Genomic DNA, 21623 nt, shown 5'->3' with positions numbered 1-21623 from the left:
CACTGAGAGGCAATCGTCAGCAATGGCACACACTAAGAGGCATTGATAAACACTGGCACGCACTGAAATGCAAGGATAAACACTGGCACACACTGAGAGGCAATTGTCAGCAGTGGCACACACTGAGAAGCAGTGGTAAACACTGACATGCACTGAGAGGCAATGGTCAGCATTGGCACACACTGAGAGGCAATGGTAAACACTGGCACGCATTGAGACACAAAGGTCAGCATTGGTACACACTGAGAGGCAATCGTCAGCATTGGCACACACTGAGAGGCAATCGTCAGCATTGGCACACACTAAGAGGCAATGGTAAACACTGGCACACACTTAAAAGCAATGATATACACTGGCACGCACTGAGAGGCAATGGTCAGCAGTGGTACACATTGAGAGGGAATGGTAAACACTGGCACACACTGAGAGGCAAGGGTCAGCATTGGCACACACTGAGAGGCAATAATAAACACTGGCACACATTGAGAGGCAAAGGTCAGCATTGGCAGACACTAAGAGGCAATGGTCAGCATTGGTACACACTGAGAGGCAATCGTCAGCATTGGCACACACTAAGAGGCAATGGTAAACACTGGCATGCACTGAAATGCAATGAAATACACTGGCACGCCCTGAGAGGCAATGTTCAGCAGTGTCAAACACTGAGAGGAAATGCTAAACACTGGCATGCACTGAGAGGCAAGGGTCAGCATTGGCACAAACCAGGTGGCAATGGTAAACACTGGCACACACTGAAATGCAATGATATATTCTGGTATGCACTGAGAGGCAATGGTAAACACTGGCACACACTGAAATGCAATGAGGTACACCAGCACACACTGAGAGGCAATGGTCAGCAGAGGCACACACTAAGAGGCAATGGTAAACACTGGCACACACTGAAATGAAACGTTAAACACTTGCGCGCACTGAGAGGCAATGGTCAGCATTGGCACACACTAAGAGGCAGTTGTCAGAATTGGCACACACTGAGAGGCAATGGTCAACAATGGCACATACTAAGAGGCAATGGTAAACACCGGCACACACTGAAATGCAATGATATACACTAGCATGTACTAAGAGGCAATGGTCAGCAGTGTCACACAATGTGAGGCAATGGTAAACTCTGGCATGCACCGAGAAGCAATGGTCAGCATTGGCACACACTAAGACGCAATGGTCAACATTGGCACACACTGAGAGACAATGGTCAGCAGTGGCACACACTGCGAGCCAATGGTAAACACTGACACGCACTGAGAGGCAATGGTCAGCATTGGCACACACTAAGAGACAATTGTCAGCATTGGCACACACTGAGAGGCAATGGTCAGCATTGGCACACACTAAGAGGCAATGGTAAACACTGGCATGCACTGAAATGCAATGATATACACTGGCACGCACTGAGAGGCAATGGTCAGCAGTGGCACACACTGAGAAGCAATGATAAATACTGACACACACTGAGAGGCAAGGGTCAGCATTCGCACAAACCAAGAAGCAATGGTAAACACTGGCATGCACTGAAAAGCAATGATATACAGTGGCACTCACTGAGAGGCAATGGTCAGCATTGGCACACACTGAGAGGCAATGGTAAACACTGGCACACATTGAGGGGCAAAGGTCAGCATTGGCAGACACTAAGTGGCAATGGTCAGCATTGGTACACACTGAGAGGTAATCGTCAGCATTGGCACACAGTAAGAGGCAATGGTAAACACTGGCACACACTGAAATGCAATGATAAACACTGACACGCACTGAGAGGCAATAGTCAGCCGTGGCACACGCTGAGAGGGAATAGTAAACACTGACACGCACTGAGAGGCAAGGGTCAGCATTGGCACACACTAAGAGGCAATGGAAAACACTGACACACACTGAAATGCAATGACATATGCTGGCACGCACTGAGAGGCAATGGTCAGCATTGGCACACACTGAGAGGCAATGGTCAGCATTGGCACACACTGAGAGGCAATGGTAAACACTGGCACACACTGAGAGGCAATGGTAAACACTGGCACACACTGAAATGCAATGATATACACTGGCACACGCTGAGAGGAAATGGTAAGCAGTGGCACACACTAAGAGGCCATGGTAAACACTGGCACACTCTGAAATGCAATGATATACACTGGCACACACTGAGAGCCAATGGTCAGCAGTGGCACACACTGCGAGGTAATGGTAAACACTGGCACACACTGAAATGCAATGTTATACACTGGCACACGCTGAGAGGAAATGGTCAGCAGTGGCACACACTAAGAGGCAATGGTAAACACTGGCACACACTGAGAGGCAATGGTCAGCATTGGCACATGCTAAGAGGCAATGGTAAACACTAGCACACACTGAAATACAATGATATACACTGGTACACACTGAGAGCCAATGGTCAGCAGTGGCACACTCTGCGAGGCAATGGTAAACACTGGCACACACTGAGAGGCAATGATCAGCATTGGCACACACTAAGAGGCAATGGTGAGCATTGGCACACACTGAGAGGCAATCGTCAGCAATGGCACACACTAAGAGGCATTGATAAATACTGGCACGCACTGAAATGCAATTATATACACTGGCACACACTGAGAGGCAATTGTCAGCAGTGGCACACACTGAGAAGCAATGGTAAACACTGACACGCACTGAGAAGCAAGGGTCAGCATTGGCCCAAACTAAGAGGCAATGGTAAACACTGGCACGCACTGAAATGCAATGATATACAGTGGCACGCACTGAGAGGCAATGGTCAGCATTGGCACACACTGAGGGGCAACGGAAAACACTGACAAGCATTGAGACACAAAGGTCAGCATTGGTACACACTGAGAGGCAATCGTCAGCATTGGCACACACTGAGAGGCAATCGTCAGCATTGGCACACACTAAGAGGCAATGGTAAACACTGGCACACACTGAAATGCAATGATATACACTGGCACCCACTGAGAGGCAATGGTCAGCAGTGGTACACATTGAGAGGGAATGGTAAACACTGGCACACACTGAGAGGCAAGGGTCAGCATTGGCACACACTGAGAGGCAATAGTAAACACTGGCACACATTGAGAGGCAAAGGTCAGCATTGGCAGACTCTAAGAGGCAATGGTCAGCATTGGTACACACTGAGAGGCAATCGTCAGCAGTGTCATACACTGAGAGGAAATGGTAAACACTGGCATGCACTGAGAGGCAAGGGTCAGCATTGGCACACACCAGGTGGCAATGGTAAACAACTGGCACGCACTGAAATGCAATGATATATTCTGGCATGCACTGAGAGGCAATGGTCAGCAGTGGCACACACTGAGAGGTAATGGTCAGCATTGGCACACACTGAGAAGAAATGGTAAACACTGGCACATACTGAGAGGCAATGGTAAACACTGGCACACACTGAAATGCAATTATATACACCAGCACACACTGAGAGGCAATGGTCAGCAGTGGCACACACTAAGAGGCAATGGTAAACGCTGGCATACACTGAAAGGAAACGATAAACACTTGCATGCATTGAGAGGCAATGGTCAGCATTGGCACACACTAAGAGGCAATGGTAAACACTGGCACACACTGAAATGCAATGATACACACTGGTACGCACTGAAAGACAATGGTCATCAGTAGCACACACTGAGAGGCAATGGTAAACACTGGCACGCACTGAGAGGCAATGGTCAGCATTGGCACACACTAAGAGGCAGTTGTCAGAATTGGCACACACTGAGAGGCAATGGTCAACATTGGCACACACTAAGAGGTAATGGTAAACACCGGCACTCACTGAAATGCAATGATATACACTGGCATGTACTGAGAGGCAATGGTCAGCAGTGTCACACAATGTGAGGCAATGCTTAAGTCTGGCATGCACCGAGAAGCAATGGTCAGCATTGGCACACACTGAGAGACAATGGTCAACAGTGCCACACACTGCGAGCCAATGATAAACACTGGCACGCACTGAGAGGCAATGGTCAGCATTGGCACACACTAAGAGACAATGGTCAGCATTGGCACACACTAAGAGGCAATGGTAAACACTGGCAAGCACTGAAATGCAATGATATACACTGGCACGCACTGAGAGGCAATGGTCAGCAGTGGCACACACTGAGAAGCAATGGTAAACACTGACATGCACTGAGAGGCAAGGGTCAGCATTCGCACAAACCAAGAAGCAATGGTAAACACTGGCATGCACTGAAATGCAATGATATACAGTGGCACGCACTGAGAGGCAATGGTCAGCATTGGCACACACTGAGAGACAATGGTAAACACTGGCACACATTGATGGGCAAAGGTCAGCATTGGCAGACACTAAGAGGCAATGGTCAGCATTGGTACACACTGAGAGGCAATCGTCAGCATTGGCACACAGTAAGAGGCAACGGTAAACACTGGCACACACTGAAATGCAATGATAAACACTGGCACGCACTGAGAGGCAATTGTCAGCAGTGGCACACGCTGAGAGGGAATAGTAAACACTGACACGCACTGAAATGCAAGGGTCAGCATTGGCACACACTAAGAGGCAATGGTAAACACTGACACACACTGAGAGGCAATGGTAAACACTGGCACACACTGAAATGCAATGATATACACTGGCACACACTGAGAGGCAATGGTCAGCAGTGGCACACACTAAGAGACAATGGTAAACACTGGCACACACCGAGAGGCAATGGTCAGCATTGGCACATGCTAAAAGGCAATGGTAAACACTGGCACATACTGAAATGCAATGATATACACTGGCACACACTGAGAGGCAATGGTCAGCATTGGCTCACACTGAGAGGCAATGGTATACACTGGCACACACTGAGAGGCAATGGTAAACACTGGCACACACTGAAATGCAATGATATACACTGGCACACACTGAGAGGCAATGGACAGCAGTGGCACACACTTAGAGGCAATGGTAAATACTGGGACACACTGAGAGGCAATGGTCAGCATTGGTACATGCTAAGAGGCAATGGTAAACACTGGCACTCACTGAAATGCAATTATATACACTGGCACACACTGAGAGGCAATGGTCAGCAGTGGCTCACATTGAGAGGCAATGGTCAGCAGTAGCGCACACTAAGAGGCAATAGTCAGCATTGAAACACACTCACACACACAAACACACAACCAAGACATTGTCCAGCTTTGAAAAACACCAAGTCTCTGGTCAGCCTTGTCACCCACTGAGAGTCAGTTGTAAGATTTGCAGACATTGACAGACATAGCCCAGCTTTAGGTCACTCAGTGGGCCACGGTCCACAAATGGCACACACAGTGAATCTCAGTTCAGCCTTATATACTCAGTGAGTAATACCTCGGATGGGCCACACACAGTGAGGAACAATAGAGACATGGTACATGCAGTGAATTTTAGTCTAGACACTGAGAATCACTAACCAGTTTCTGTAGCCCAGGAGTTCTCAAACTGTTGGAGCGTGCGCCACTGGGGGTCTGTGGGTGCATTTCCAGGGCGCTCAAATATCCCAGTAGATACTTGTAAATTAGGATGGCATGAAAGCGTGACTTTATTTGGGGCATTTCTGGGCTGTCTTGATTTACATGCAGAGACTAAAGTGCAAGCATGGGAACTGTGATCCTAAGTTGCATGGGGGCAGGAATCAATGACGTGAATAAATTAAAAAAAATCTGCAGTTGTTTTATTGTTTTTTTACCTCCAGTTAACTGCACATAAAATAACGCACACACTTTAGGTGAGCAATAAATGCAACTTAATCAGTGGAAAAAGCACTCTTACATTATGAAACCTAAGCTAGTTAATGTGATCATTGCAGATGCCTCTGTGTGTCACAAGAGAGTCACAGAATTGAACCCTGGATGGTGCAGTAGGAAATAGTGACTTTTGCATTGATAGTGCTACAAGGTCTCGTCTGTGACAGAAAGCACTGTGAATATATTATTATTTTACAGTTGCATTACATACAGCATGAGACAGGCTGCAGCGAAATGATTTAGGCCCAGATTTACAAAGACTGTGTTAGGTTTGCATTACTTTTCTAACAGAAACCCAAAGCAAAGTGTTGTGCTGGTATTCACAATTCAATGCAAATCACAATGTGCGTTGGACTGTAACCAAACGTGCAAGGCTGTGCAGCGCCACCTACAGCCCAGATTTACTAATGCTTTGCGACGGGTTTGCATTACTTTTGTAACACAAACCTGACGCAAAGTGCAATGCTGGGCTTTACTCTCAAACACAAACCAGGATTTGTGTTGGATAGTTTTCAAAGTTTTCCAAAGTAACACATGGTTGGGCTACGTGCTGCCTTGCATTACCGCAAAGACAATGAAAAGCATTCACTTTGGAACACCTACTGACCCCTGCCCGCCACACATCTTCCTCAGGGCCGCCACCACCATTGCACCTGAACTATGCTGAACTATCAACTGCTCCCTCAACGGATCTCAAGAACTTCAGGCCCAGCTCACTGCTCCCTTTCGCCGCCAAAGACGTCAAAAAAGCCATCAACACCCAGCTAGCACACTTCATAGAAACCAACAACATTCTTGACACCTCTCAATCCGGATTCTGCCGCAACCACAGCATCAAGACTACCCTCATAGCCACCACTGATGACATCAGCGCCCTCCTCGACTAAGACCACACAGCAGCCCTCATCCTCCTGTACCTTTCAGCAGCCTTCAACACTGTCTCTCACACTAGCCTCCAGACTCCATGTTGCCGGCATCCAAGGAACAGCCTTAGACTGGATTTGATCTTTCCTCTGAGGTAGAAGACAGAGAATAAGACTTCCGCCCTTCCTCTCAGAACCAACAGAGATCAGATGCAGAGCACCCCAAGGATCCTCCCTCAGCCCCACACTCTTCATCATCTACATGGCCCCCCTCGCAGCCATCGTCAGGCGCAATTTCCAAGAAGGGATGAAAGACGTCACAACCTGGTTAAGCAACAGCTGCCTGAAGCTCAACTCAGAGAAAACAAAAGGCCTCATCCTCAGCTCCACCCCCTCCGCATGGTACAGCACCTGGTGGCCCCCCGCCCTCGGAAACCCATCCACCCCAATGGACCATGCACGCAACCTCGGCATCATACTCGACTCTTCACTCACTGTTAGACCTGGCACCTTGGCGTGAGTCTCCCTTCCTCTTTTTGTCGCTGTGCCTCATGTGTTTTTATGGTGTTGGCCGCTCAGCGCGCTGTGCCACTGCCAACCAGTGTCGCGGTGCGAGTGCTCCCTATGTAAATTGTATATGTTGGTTGGATTCCATGATTGGATTGTTTGATTTACTGTCAGACCCCAGTAAAGTGCGCCGGGGGCGCCAGGGCATGTAAATGCGAACACCGCTGGTGGGCTTGCAGCACTGGTTGTGCCACCCACAGAAGCGGCCGGTAAAATATGTCTGAGGTCTGCCATCGCAGAACCTGCGTGCAGTCTGGTACTGACATGCTGACCGGCAAGTGCCCACACTTGCCGGTCCCTAAAACCTTCCCTTAGCAGCTGCATGTTAGTCACCCCTCTGGTAGGCCCGCGGGCAGGGTGCGTTGTAAGCCTAAGGTAGGACAAGCCTGGATGCGTGGCATGTCCTAGTAGTGAATTACCGCCATCTTGTTGTTCACTACTGCAAGGCTACCCTGTTCTCATAGGCCAGTATGGGCGGCCTGGATTATTACACCCTATGATCCTAACCGACCCAGGGAACATGGTAGAAGATCGAGTTTAGTATGCCTGAACTCGGAATAATAAGGTACATCTTTTCGCAAGGTTTATTTTAATATTCCGGGTTTGCAAATGCCGCTTTTAGAAAGTTGGCCTTTGCTTGCCTAAACCTTTCAGCCGCCTCTGCGTGATGTGTATCTGATGTCTGGCTGGTATGAGTGACAGGGCTGGGGGAACCCAGATGGGCAGGGCTAGGTAGCCTGGTAATGAATAGGACGATCGACAGGTAGATGGGTGGGAGGAGTGCTCCTAGGCTCTGAATAGGACAGTGCTCTGCTACCTCAATGCCGGCTCCGCCCCCTGTGGAGCGTCTGATGACTCTGCCCTGCACTCTGAAAGAAGGAGCCTGCATCGCGTAAACAAAGTGCTCAGAAACCGGACTGAACTAGGCAAGGGCCCCCCTGGCCTGGGAGAACAAAAGATTTGCTGTATAAACGGAGGAGCCCTGCTCCTGAGAAACTAGATCCGCTTTTGACCAAGAAGAATCTCTGCCTGAGGAGGAGGCACCGGGAAAGCTGTAGGAGGAAGACTGTCCCTATCCTGGGGGATTGGCCTGCAGTGGTGACCTTGCTGCCAAAGGGGAGAAGAGAAACTGTTGCTGAAGACTTTTACTTTACTTTTACTTTCAAGACTTGTGCTTTTCCAAAACGATCTCCAAGGGCTTGGAACTGAGCTTGCCCCCTGAACTGAGCCCCAGGACCATTGGGCTCTACCTGATCTTCACTCGCCTGCTGCTGGACTGTGGTGTCGTTTCCCTCGCCGGAGCTGTGACCCTCGTGCCCCAGTCCCTCCTTGAGCCGTGACCAGGACTGCTTAGCCGCCCCCGCCTTGGGACGAGCCTCGCTCGATCTGAGCCGCTCCCCCTACGCTGTGCTGAGCAGCCCCTGTCACCTCGCTCGTTGGAGGCTCGCTGCGCACCTTCACCCTCCCGCCGGAATCGGCGTATGTGAGCATCTCCAAGCCTCGGACGGCCCGGACGTATCTGCGTGCCCGGCTGCCCCGCTTTGTTCACCCGCCACCTGCAACACCCCGCTCTTGTCGTGAGCCTGAAGATCAGACCCCCATCGTGAAGTGTGGGAGCCTCGGACGCCGCCTCGCCCTTCTGTCGAAGGGCCGCTGAAATCCCGCACCCGCCTTTGCGTCAAGAAACAAGGTACTGTACTCACGAACTCGACCGCGAGCTCGCATCGGATCCAGGGTCCGCAACGTTCTTATTTCCCTGTCATCTGCTGTGTGCTTCCTGGGCGCTGCCTCCGCACGAAGTGCGCGGAGGCCTACAGTTACCTTGTGCCCGCCTAAAGAACTTTCCGTAAAACAAAGAGAACTTTACCGTATTTCCAAGAATTGTGGCCCCATCAGTTCAACGTTACTGGGCCTTGTATTTGAATCTGCTGAATCTACATAAAAGCTTATTTTTATATACTTCCTGATTGGTGTCCGTTTGTGGTGCATGCAAGGGGTTTACTGTATGTGTAATTGCATTTGCTTAACCGTGTACGCCTGAGACTTAGCCTGGACTGCTCGCGCCACGCACCTAGAGGGTGAGCAGGGGTTATTCTGGGGAGTCATCCTTCGCCCTGACAAGAAGTAAAGGGTCCCTGCTTGTTGTGGGTTCACACCTGCGTCAACCAGAGCCCCCTCATTTCTAACACTCACCATGAACCATCAGATTAACGTTGTGTCCTCCACTTGCTTCAACACCCTCCACATACTTCACAAGACCTTCAAATGGATCCACCTGATGCCAGGAAGACCATCACCCACACACTCATCGCCAGCAGACTGGACTACGGAAATGCTCTCTACCCCGGAATAAACCAAAAAACTCCTATGCAAACTCCAGACCGTCCGGAACGCAGCAGCCAGACCTATCCTCAACATCTCACGACATGACTATATCACCCAACAACTCTGCGGTCTCCACTGGCTCCCCATTGAAAGAAGAATAACCTTCAAACTGCTCACACATGCCTACAAAGCCCTCCTTAACACTGGACCCCAATACCTCTCCACGCCCCCAAGAGAAGCCTCCGCTCTGCTGACCTCGACCTAGCCACAGTCCCCCGCATCTACAGGGCCATAGCAGGTGGCAGATCCTTCTTCTACCTCTCGGCCAAGACCTGGAACAAACTCCCCCTCCACATCAGACAAAGCCCCCCTTAACACTGGACCCCAATACCTCTCCACGCCCCCAAGAGAAGCCTCCGCTCTGCCGACCTCGACCTAGCCAAAGTCCCCCGCATCTACAGGGCCATAGCAGGTGGCAGATCCTTCTTCTACCTCTCGGCCAAGACCTGGAACAAACTCCCCCTCCACATCAGACAAAGCCCCCCTTAACACTGGACCCCAATACCTCTCCACGCCCCCAAGAGAAGCCTCCGCTCTGCCGACCTCGACCTAGCCACAGTCCCCCGCATCTACAGGGCCATAGCAGGTGGCAGATCCTTCTTCTACCTCGCGGCCAAGACCTGGAACAAACTCCCCCTCCACATCAGACAAAGCCCCCCTTAACACTGGACCCCAATACCTCTCCACGCCCCCAAGAGAAGCCTCCGCTCTGCCGACCTCGACCTAGCCAAAGTCCCCCGCATCTACAGGGCCATAGCAGGTGGCAGATCCTTCTTCTACCTCTCGGCCAAGACCTGGAACAAACTCCCCCTCCACATCAGACAAAGCCCCCCTTAACACTGGACCCCAATACCTCTCCACGCCCCCAAGAGAAGCCTCCGCTCTGCTGACCTCGACCTAGCCACAGTCCCCCGCATCTACAGGGCCATAGCAGGTGGCAGATCCTTCTTCTACCTCTCGGCCAAGACCTGGAACAAACTCCCCCTCCACATCAGACAAAGCCCCCCTTAACACTGGACCCCAATACCTCTCCACGCCCCCAAGAGAAGCCTCCGCTCTGCTGACCTCGACCTAGCCACAGTCCCCCGCATCTACAGGGCCATAGCAGGTGGCAGAACCTTCTTCTACCTCGCGGCCAAGACCTGGAACAAACTCCCCCTCCACATCAGACAAAGCCCCCCTTAACACTGGACCCCAATACCTCTCCACGCCCCCAAGAGAAGCCTCCGCTCTGCTGACCTCGAACTAGCCACAGTCCCCCGCATCTACAGGGCCATAGCAGGTGGCAGAACCTTCTTCTACCTCTTGGCCAAGACCTGGAACAAACTCCCCCTCCACATCAGACAAAGCCCCCCTTAACACTGGACCCCAATACCTCTCCACGCCCCCAAGAGAAGCCTCCGCTCTGCTGACCTCGACCTAGCCACAGTCCCCTGAATCTACAGGGCCATAGCAGGTGGCAGAACCTTCTTCTACCTCGCGGCCAAGACCTGGAACAAACTCCCCCTCCACATCAGACAAAGCCCCCCTTAACACTGGACCCCAATACCTCTCCACGCCCCCAAGAGAAGCCTCCGCTCTGCTGACCTCGACCTAGCCACAGTCCCCCGCATCTACAGGGCCATAGCAGGTGGCAGAACCTTCTTCTACCTCGCGGCCAAGACCTGGAACAAACTCCCCCTCCACATCAGACAAAGCCTTACAATGCACCTATTCAAAATGGACCTCAAGACCTGGCTTTTCGAATGACCAACAGAGCTGCTCGCACCCTTAGACGCCTTGAGACCCTTACGGGTGAGTAGCGCACTCTAAAACTCCTGATTGATTCATTGACTGACTGTGCATTAAGTAGGCATTCCATGGGTAGTGCATGGGTCTTCCCATGCAACCAGCGTGGGTTTTGACGCAAATCCCTGTCTAAGAATAATTGACAACAGGGATTTGCTTCAGATTCCTGAGCCTCCCTGAGGCAGGAGTAACGAGGAGAAATATTTGTCTTTCTCCTCGTTTTTCTCTCTTTGCATATTTGCTGCATTGTACAACAGACATACAATAAAAAAAATGCCTTAAAGCTTGTTTTTTGTACAGGAAGGGGTCCCTTGATGTGCAAAAACTAATCTTTGCTGACTACAGCACAGACACGCTTGCACTAGGGTGCAACGCTGTCTGCATTGGTACCTGGCAGTGTAAAGTGCGCCAGCTCAGGTAGCGAGCTTCTTAGTAGATGTGGCTCTGCTCTGCAATCTCCTGTTCATGCATGCAGATTTTCCTTGTTAGCATTAAGGTCCACACCACCCTTGCGTGTCAGAGAAAATTTGGGGAGCAAAGACGGGGGGCTTTTTCCCATTTTTATTTTGCACAATGGGGCAGGCTTCCTCCTTTGGGTCTTAGGCATAGGTGTGATGGTGCGGTGGTATAGGCAGACGATGCGGTCTTTATCTATCATTGGTTCTGCAGGTGCAGTAGCACCAGGGCCCAGGGTGTGAAAGGAAAACTAAACTCAAATTATGCCTTTTTAACGAGTGTTTGCATTAGGGCCCAGTGTATCCTTGAGGTGCCACTGCTGCCTCGGACCTCAGAGCAATGATTCAAAGGGGGGGGGGGAGTTGATGCTGAGGAGAAACCTGTTTTATCTCAAACACTAATGCCCTAGTAGCCAGTAGCTATTAGAAGTGAAGTAGGTGCAGTGACACTGGGGCCCAGGAGATTGAGGGGCCACTGCATCACAGTTATGACTGTCTTACTTTACAAAGTGGCATTGGGGCTCAGATCTTTGCACCCATTAGAGCTGAGGGCATGCTTGCTACAGAATGGGCACATACGTGCGCTATAATGTTTTCCTGGAAGGAGCAGTGAACCAGTTTCATAATTGGATTAATGGCCAGGCATTGTGGGGGAGGGGTGAAAGAGGCGAATGAGACATCCTCCTACTCAGGGCCACAGCTATCATTGTGCAGCACGCGATGTTGCATTGGGACCCAAGAGTGTGTGGGGCTCACCACAACCCCCATTAGGGAGGGCAGTGTTTGTTGATCTATTTCTTTTTTTGTTTGATGCATTTACTTTAATATAAGTCTCACATTAAGTGTGGATTATGAACTTTCAGTGGTGTGGCAAGACCTTTTGCTGCCCGTGGTGGTCCATGCATTTATGGCCGCAGGTTAGACGGGGGTATGTGCTGGCGATCCCTGTGCTTTCCACCCAGGTGGCTGCAGGTAAGAGTGGAGGGGGTTGGTCCACCACCCGGGGCCGACTGCTCCCCTCCTACCCCCTCTTGCTATGCCACTGTGAACTTCAGAAAAAGTACCCCTGAAATGATCTCAGCAGCCCAGCCCCCTATGCTCTGCCCTCCCTCCCTCCAATCCTTGGCATAAAGTTTTGGAAGGCGACCAAACTTGAAAACATTTAGTGTGTGGGGGCTCTGAGAAAAAAAGGTCAATCTTGACCCCAACTGAGAGTCAGAGGTAAGATTTCACGGATATTGAAAGACAGGACCTCTTTGGATCACATAATGAGCCGCGGTACACAAATGATACAAACAGAGAGTCACAGACCATCCTTATACACACAGTAAGTGGTACTCTGTATGGGGCACACACAGTGAGGCACAATAGAGACGTGATACATACAGTAAGTTTCAAGTCAGATGTGGCATTCACTAAGAGTCACCAGCCAGTCTCTGCAGACATTCAGAGCCACTGAGCAGTTTTTCATCAAACAGATTCACTTCCAGCCTTGGCACACACACTAAGGGTCATTCACTTTTCTTTGCAAATTCTTGTTGGGCACAAATTTACGCTGATCGGTCTTGGTGCACAGTAAGACTCATTGTTCAAACTTGGCACACACTGAGAATCACTGGTCAATCTTGGCAGATACTGAAAGCCAATTTCAGTCTTCGCACATACTGAGACTCAGTGACTAGTCTTGCTACACACTTAGACTCAGTGGCCAGTCTTGGCACACACGGAGACCCAGTGACCAGTCTTGGCCCATACGGACACTCAGTGACCAGTCTTGGCACACACTGAGACTCAGTGACCAGTCTTGGCCCATACCGAGACTCAGTGACCAGTCTTGGCACACACTGAGACTCAGTGACCAGTCTTGGCACACACTGAGACTCAGTGACCAGTCTTGGAACACACTGAGACTCAGTGACAAGTCTTGGCACACACTGAGACTCAGTGACCAGTCTTGGAACACACTGAGACTCAGTGACCAGTCTTGGAACACACTGAGACTCAGTGACCCGTCTTGGCACACACTGAGACTCAGTGACCAGTCTTGGCACACACTGAGACTCAGTGACCAGTCTTGGCACACACTGAGACTCAGTGACCAGTCTTGGCACACACTGAGACTCAGTGACCAGTCTTGGAACACACTGAGACTCAGTGACCAGTCTTGGCACACACTGAGACTCAGTGACCAGTCTTCATACACACGCTGATATTCATTGAGGTGACTTGGTACACACTAACTGAGGATATTACAAGTAATCCTATGATATTGTACTCCAATTACAGGCCGGTGACCCGCTCCCACATGTAAAGTTAAATGCATTATTCTGTTATTTCCTTTCTAGCTGGCCGGGCGATCCCTCGTCTAAGGATGCAGGTGATAACCCTGGGAGTGATGGTTGCAGTCAACACATTCATAAACATCGTGCTCTACCGTCTGGGTGAGTATTGTGGAGTTGACTTTCAGACACCCTACGACCCGCGTGGTACGTGAGTGGGCCTCTCTGCCTCAGACATGATTAGAACAAGCATTGGCATAGCCAATACGTCTTGCCTTTGGGACCTTATAAGTACTTAGCCATGCAACAGTTGAGGTTGTTGCACCAAGGATATTGTGCTGCATAACTAAATACTTATAAGGTCCCAAAAGCGAGACCTATTGGCTATGCCAATGCTTGTTTACATTTATTTACAATACAGTGGCAGTTGTGGCAAGGTGCAAGGCATGGCTAAGTAATAGCTGGTCCTTAGCATGGCGTTTCAAGTGTGTGTAGTGGGTTTTGTGAGCTTCTTATCCAGATGAAAGAAGATGCCTCAATGGTGATGTGGTTAGACGATTCATAAAAGAAGTTGGAGCTGCTCAGAGGATCTGAAACTTCAGTGGGCACACTGGGGTCTGGGTACGGTTAGAAGGCGAAACATGTCTGCTGGCCGGGAGTGGGTGTGGTGTCTGCGCAAGAGAGACCACTAAAGATATATTGTGGTAAAAAGCTTATACTTAGCTCTGTGTTTAGTAAATATCCATCCTGCGGGGTGTTTCTAAAGTGAGGTTGACGATTGCCTTTCACTGAGTACAACCCCATGAAAAATGGGTAAGAAAGTACCAAAGTAAGAACAAATCATGTGCATACTTTTCTCCCCATGCTAACACACCAAGTGTTAACTGAGTGCCAAAATGAACTCTGGGCCCAACACGAACGGTATTGCACTGGGGAGGTTGTATACGTGTTTTTTACACCAAGGTGCAAATTGTCCTCATAGTGTTTGTGTGGTAAAGTTAAATGCATCTGCTCTCTTTTTAGCACTAGCAAGAACGCTTTTTTAAAACTTTACATTTATTTACCGTTCTTAACGGCCAATACGATAAAGAACGGGAAGAATAGGATGCAACGGCGGGCAACAATGGTTTCAGGTTCCCCTATGCACTCAATTCAGTTAATATCCCAAGATCTAAATTCACACAAAAACAAGACACTGCTCGACTTGTAGTGTGCCCTTAACAAATAAAATCACTCCACAGATATTACCAAGATTAGTGAAGAAAAGCGGAGCAGGGACTGCAGTTAAAAGCTATGCTGTTTCTCTTTCTAGATATTGTTATTAGTAGGAATGATTGTATAGTAATAAAGAGATGTCAAGAATAGTTTATTCCTCAACGTCCTCGAGTCAACTCCAAATGCAAAGTAAGAAGGTTATCAAGGATATCACGACGTATGAAAAAAACATTCCTCCAATCAGTGCACTTCCAAAAGACTCTGGGGTGCTGGGGGTGAACTCCACTGGTCCTGGGACTTCGTTCAGGGGGCAAGCTCAGTTCAAGCCCTTGGAGAGCTTTTTAAAGCACAAGTTGAAGCAAAGTCTTTAGTAGTCTTTCTCCTCTCCTTCAGCAGCAAGGCAACCACTGCAGGCTAATCCCCCAGGTCAGGGACAGTACTCCTCCTACAGCTTTCCCAGTTCCTTCTCCTCTGGCAGAGGTTCTTCTTGTTTCAGCAGGATCTAATTTCTTGGGAGCAGGGTCCCAATACTTATACCCCTAATTCCTTTGTTCCTCTGGGGTTGAGGGGCCTTTGCCCAGTCCAAACCAGTTCTTGAGCACTCTGTTGACATGACTCTGCCTTTCTATTCAGGGTGCAGGGCAGAGCCATCAGCCGCTCCGCAGGAGGTGGAGCCAGCATTGTGGTAGCAGAGTACAACCCTATTCAGAGCCCAGGTGTACTCCTCCCACCCATCTGACTGCCAATCTTCCTACTCACCACCAGGCTACCTAGCCCTGCCCCTCTGGGTTTCCCCAGCCCTGTCACTCACACAACCAGACAGGCAGATACACATCATAGCAGAGGCGGGCTGAAATGGTCAAGCAAGCAAATACCAACTTTCTAAAAGTGGTATTTGCAAACACAGAATATTAAAATTAACTTTACTAAAATATGTATTTTATTATTCTGAGTTCAGGCATACTAAACTCGATTTTCTACCATGTTCCCTGGGTCTGTTAGGATCATAGAATGTAACAATTCTAACAGCCCATTCTGGCCTATGGAGAACAGGTAGCCTTACAATAGTGTAAAACGAAAATGGCTGTAATTCACTATTAGGACATGCCACACACATCAGGGCTTGTCCTACCTTATGCTTACAATGCACCCTGCCCTTGGGCCTACCATAGGGGTGACTGATATGAAGTTAAGGGAAGGTTTAGGGACTGGCAAGTGTGTGCACTTGCCCAGTCAGCATGACAGTACCAGACTGCACGCAGGTTCTGCAATGGCAGACCTTAGACACATTTTACCAGGCCGCTTCTGTGGGTGGCACAACCAGTGCTGCAAGCCCACCAGCAGCATTTGTATTTACAAGCCCTGGGCACTCCTGGTGCACTTTACTGGGGTCTGACAGTAAACCAAATAAGCCAATCATGGAATCCAACCAACATATACATTTTAAAAAGGGAGAGCATATGCACTTTAGCACTGAACAGCAGTGGTAAAGTGCCCAGAGTCATAGAATAGCCAACAACAGGTCAGAAAAAGCACAGGTGGAAGGCGAAAAGTCTAGGGACCATCCGGCCAAAGGGTCCAGGTCCAACAGGGTGCTTTGAGAGTGCATCCTTGACTCTGGGGGTACCCTTGTTCTAACCCCAGAAAACCAATGCCCAAACCAAGTACTTACCGTTAAACCGATAACATGATTCCTCCCATAGGACTGCATTGACTGCTTTCTTGTGAAAACTGTTCGTAAGTGTGGAGTTGGTTTGTATGAAACCATAAAGAAACTGCATATGTTCAAAAACTGATTTACTTACCTTTACTCTAGGAAGTGTCCCAGTGTGATGTATATAAAACTGAGTAAAAAAATTAACTTAAAAAGTAATCTGCAAAGTAATCAAAAGTAATTTAACAGTAATTTCAACTGTTTTCAAAGTATCTAAAAACCTGTAACAAAGTAATTTTCATTCAGCTTGCTTGCATTGTTCAACCTGCCTTGAAAAGTACCATTTACACTTACCTGTGCCAGGCTTGCTTGGTCCTAGAAAATAAATACAACTAAATAATATTTATGGGGGCATGGCCAAGATGGCGACCGGAGCGGACGCTGCCTAGTAAGCTTCAGAGCCCGCCCATGAATTATGCTCAATAATCCTGCCCATCCGAACCTCTGTGTAGCAGTGTTGGCACCTCCCGTTGCTGGGGAGGAGGACAGCCGTAAATTGAGAGGTTTGCGAGCATCTCTGTCACCCTGAACCGTGATCTGGTGCGGATTGGGCCTGCGCTGACCCAGCGCAGAGCGGGCCTGGAGGTCCCTGGGATCATCGCGGTGACCCGTCTGAGTGCTGAGGTGGCCGCCGACCCCCTGCCCATTGACGACCTAAATAACAGAGACTGAAGAACTTGCCTGCCCTGAGGTTTACCCTCGTGGGGAGCGGGGGCAGCGCTTCTGGCAGGCCTTGCCTGGCGAGCGGAGCCGGGATCTGTGTGGTAAATTTAAATTACCTAGACTTAATTTATGCGGTAAAATTCAATAAGAATAACTCAGTAAAAATAAAAGGCAGAATCCGTGGTATTTGAGGTTATAAAAGGGAATTTATTCCTTACAAAGGAATTGGTTCGAACCAGGCAATCGGGTTCCGTCACCACGAAGGTTCAGGAAGGGATCGGCAATACATTATTGACAGGTTATTATATATATAGTAAATGTATTACAGTAAAGACAGATGCAGGAGGCGTAACAGCTGATAGGAAAGATAAGAATACACATACGTAATAAAAAAGGCGTTACAGTAGGCGTGCATAAAGGCGTATACTAGAAACGTCATTAAGAGGATGTCACAGGTGGGTGGATCCATAAGAGAATCCTGCAATATCAGCAGAAATACATGGCAGAGATGCGCGCGCAGCCGCATGACGTGTGATTGACGTGTAACTAGAGGGTGAAGGGGACTTGACATTTAGCCCTACATGAGGAGACAGAAGTCTGGGATGTCAGAACAACCTAATCCCAAATCGTATCTAATATCTTGTGTTTAAGGAACTATATTATCTGGAAGGGAAGGTCTCTCGGACAGAGTCTATTCTATACTGACTGCTAGTGCGTGTACAAGCGTCTAAGTGTCTACATGAGATGCGAGGGGGCATGGGCCTACCATGGTAACGAAAGCTATGAATTACTTGCACGGAGACAGTGAGGCCGGGCCCTTTGCTCTGTAGCTGGAAGGATGTTTACCTAAACTACTAGACAGGAATGCATTTCTCGAGGAGCGGAGCAGATAACTTGAAGGCTGAATACAGTCTTGGCAGGCAACAGGCCGGGCCAGGCACCGTTAGCCGCGCAGGAAGTAAGACAAAGGTCATGGATACAGATGCAGGTCCAGGCTGGAGCATTCAGAGGCAGAAGGCAGGAAAAGGCTCGATGGCAGAATTCAGGGCCTACTCGCCTGAGCTGTAAAACGTGAAAAGTGCACCATATAAAGTCGGTGGCCAAGCATACTTAGGAACGGAATATCTGACCCATTCATGGCAGATCTGAAAGAGGTCATGTTAACGTTGGACGCACATGTATTTGCGTCTTCATAGCTGGAAGTGGAGGGAACATACATGTACTTGTAACACGTACATGGAGCCGTTGGGGTCTAAGATAGGGGACACAGTTGACCATAAAATTCATATTTCCTCATCTGGCATGACCCAAGAGCAGAGGTGTAGCGGATGAGAGACGTCGTTCCATTCCTCACTGGGAAGTGGATGCTGGCCGCTGCCAGTAGCGAGCGGCGAAGAAGGATCCTACAGGCTCGGCGTCGTAGCCTCATCGGAGTGGGTCCTGCTGGAGTGGGCGAGCGTAGCTGCGGCCTATTGCAGTGCAGGAGCACACACATTTGAGGGAGCTGGCCTGGGCCTGCCCTTGGGTCCCGAGCGGTCACGCTGAGGAGTTGGGCCTGAAGCAGTGAGGTGTTTCTTGGCGGTGTTGGGGTGGGGCGGCGGCGTGGTGTCGGCCTCCCCTGTGGAGCATTGAGTGGCAGCATTCCGGCGTGGTGCGAGAGCACCCTTGAACAGAGGACCGCACCCGGACCCGACATTGGATTTAGCATGCACTGAGGTGAAGTGTGTGGGCCCGGAGAGGCGGGGTTGATCCCTGAGGGCACCTGGATCGGCATACAGAGGTCAAGTGGGCCAAGTGGGAAGGGAAGCAACTGAGCCTGCGGCCCTGATGCTGGGACCCTGCACTGGTGGTCCCTTTCCCTGTGAAGTAGGGTGACCAGGCTTGGGGCCTGCGGGACAAGCCCGGGCCTAGGGTGGGTGCAGTGCGGTGCGTCGGCCCCCACAACGGAGTATTGAGATGCAAACCGACCAGAGGCCCTAATATAGAGGGGGAACTGCTGCAGCTGGCCTCCGATTGGGCCCAAGGACTCAGGGGGGACGGGAGAGAGGAGGCAGTGCATTCGGATTCCCCCTGTGACTTTGCTGTTTCTGCCAGTAGTGGCCCCTTGTGGGTTATATCGTTGGGGGCCCCTTTCACTTGACCCCCTCCCTCTCGACGGAGCGATTGAGTCCCCTTGTGGGTTGAATCGTCGGGCCCCTTTCACTTGACCCCCTCCCTCTTGTCGGTGCGATTGAGTCGGGGACAGGGGACAAACCCAGGAAAAAGGAAGGAAAAAGATGGGGACAAACATCAAACCAAACAACAAAAAGAGAAACAGTGACTGAGAGCTGGGATCACTTGTGCAGGGGGATTCGTGCTTATCTGGCCCATGAGGCTTGCAGGAGCGGATGACACGGGCCCCTTTGGGATCCGGCTAGTCGGCGAGTAGTTTGGCACCTGGGAGACCCCGAAGCAGTGGAAATGGTTGACAGCGGGTGCGGAGGCCTCTATACAGCGGAGGCGAACCCCCGGTCCTGAGGGCGTTGTGGAGCCCCTCTTCGCACCAAGCTTGATAGGAGATGAGGTTGGAAGGGAGGGGTGAGGGATAACAATGTAATAACCAAACGAGCAGAAGAGACAACCTTGTTACGGAGTCTCACGGACCCTGATCACACTTACCTGTGAGCTGCTGCGACAGGGAAAATTTACTTCATAGCATCCACTGGGAACCATAGACAGAATGGGTTGCCCTGCATATGTGGATTGAGGCATGGTTTCCTGACCTCTGCACACATTGTGGTGTGAAGTCGACGAGTGGCCCCCTCATGGCCAGGTGGTAGCCTGTACCATGGGCAAGGACAGACCCCGAGAGTGGTCCAACAGATGAAGATGGATCACTACACGGCCCATGGGGTACCCTCGAAATCAGACCCACTGCATACAGTGCCAGCAGGGAGCGACGCAGTGCAAACTGAGCCCACAGGTGCCCACAGGTGCCCACATTTTCACTATTGAGGCTTCTAACGCAACTGTCCAGGCAAAAATACATGTAGTTTACCTGGACGTCGGGCTGCTGCGTGCAGACCTTGCAGTGTCACGGACCGCTTGCTAGCCACAGAACAAATGGTTGGTGAGCTGCAGAAAGAAGTCACCAGACTAAAGGCAACACTAACTGAACTCTCACACAAGATGGTGGCCCTGGAACGCCAGGCTGAGGATGCCAAGGGGCGCTCCCGTAGAAGCAATCTGCGCTTTGTGGGATTTCTGGAGGGGGTTGAGGGGAAAGAGCCGGAACTCTTCCTGGAAAAATGGATCAAAGAGGCACTCCCCACAGTCAAACTCTCTTCAATTTTTATTATGGAGCGGGCGCATTGGGCGCTCGTTGCGCCACCGCCACTGGGTGCCCAACCCAGGACCCTAATTGCAAAAATCTTACATTTCAGAAATGGGGATTGTATCCTTAAAATGGCCAGACGTGATGGAGATCCTGCCTTCGGGAACCAAAAAATCTGCACATTCACAGACTACACCCATTTGGTTCAGCAGCAGAGAGCGTCCTTTCTTGGGGTGAAACAAAAACTATGTGCCATGAACCTCCAATATATGCTCCTTTATCCTGCAAAGTTAAAAGTCCTCCACACAGATGAGGCTCACTTCTTCACAGCCCCGGAAGCGGTCTGGGACTGGTTAGAGGTCTATGGAGACGAGAGGACACTGCGCAGGGGGAGAGCAGTGGGAAGACCTTCAACTAATGCCCAAAGGGGAAAGAGCAGTAGTCATAGTGCAAAGTCCAAAGAATCCTCCAGATCAACGCAACGAGTGGTGGTATGAGGGGATAGATCCTTGGATCTGGAGCGAACAGATTCTGGCAGCGAGGGCAGGACAGATCAAGTGACACAACAAGCCGAACGAGAGGCTGCCAAGGTAC

The 21623-nt window shown here is 50.1% G+C and overlaps 1 protein-coding gene across 1 annotated transcript in view; it reads left to right on the top strand.

Moving 5' to 3' along the window:
• LOC146799916 (butyrophilin subfamily 1 member A1-like) overlaps window positions 1-21623 on the top strand; it is a 207717-nt gene that overhangs the window by 5189 nt on the left and 180905 nt on the right. Inside the window, exon 2 of the mRNA XM_085620848.1 lies at window positions 14191-14286. Within this exon, the coding sequence (XP_085476974.1) occupies window positions 14191-14286 (96 nt within the window). The remainder of the gene's footprint in view (window positions 1-14190; window positions 14287-21623) is intronic.

The sequence above is a fragment of the Triturus cristatus genome, chromosome 8, assembly GCF_964204655.1.
Source record: "Triturus cristatus chromosome 8, aTriCri1.1, whole genome shotgun sequence".
NCBI lineage: Eukaryota > Metazoa > Chordata > Amphibia > Caudata > Salamandridae > Triturus > Triturus cristatus.
The sequence above is the reverse complement of the archived record's forward strand: the minus strand, read 5'-3'. Positions and strand labels throughout refer to the sequence as shown.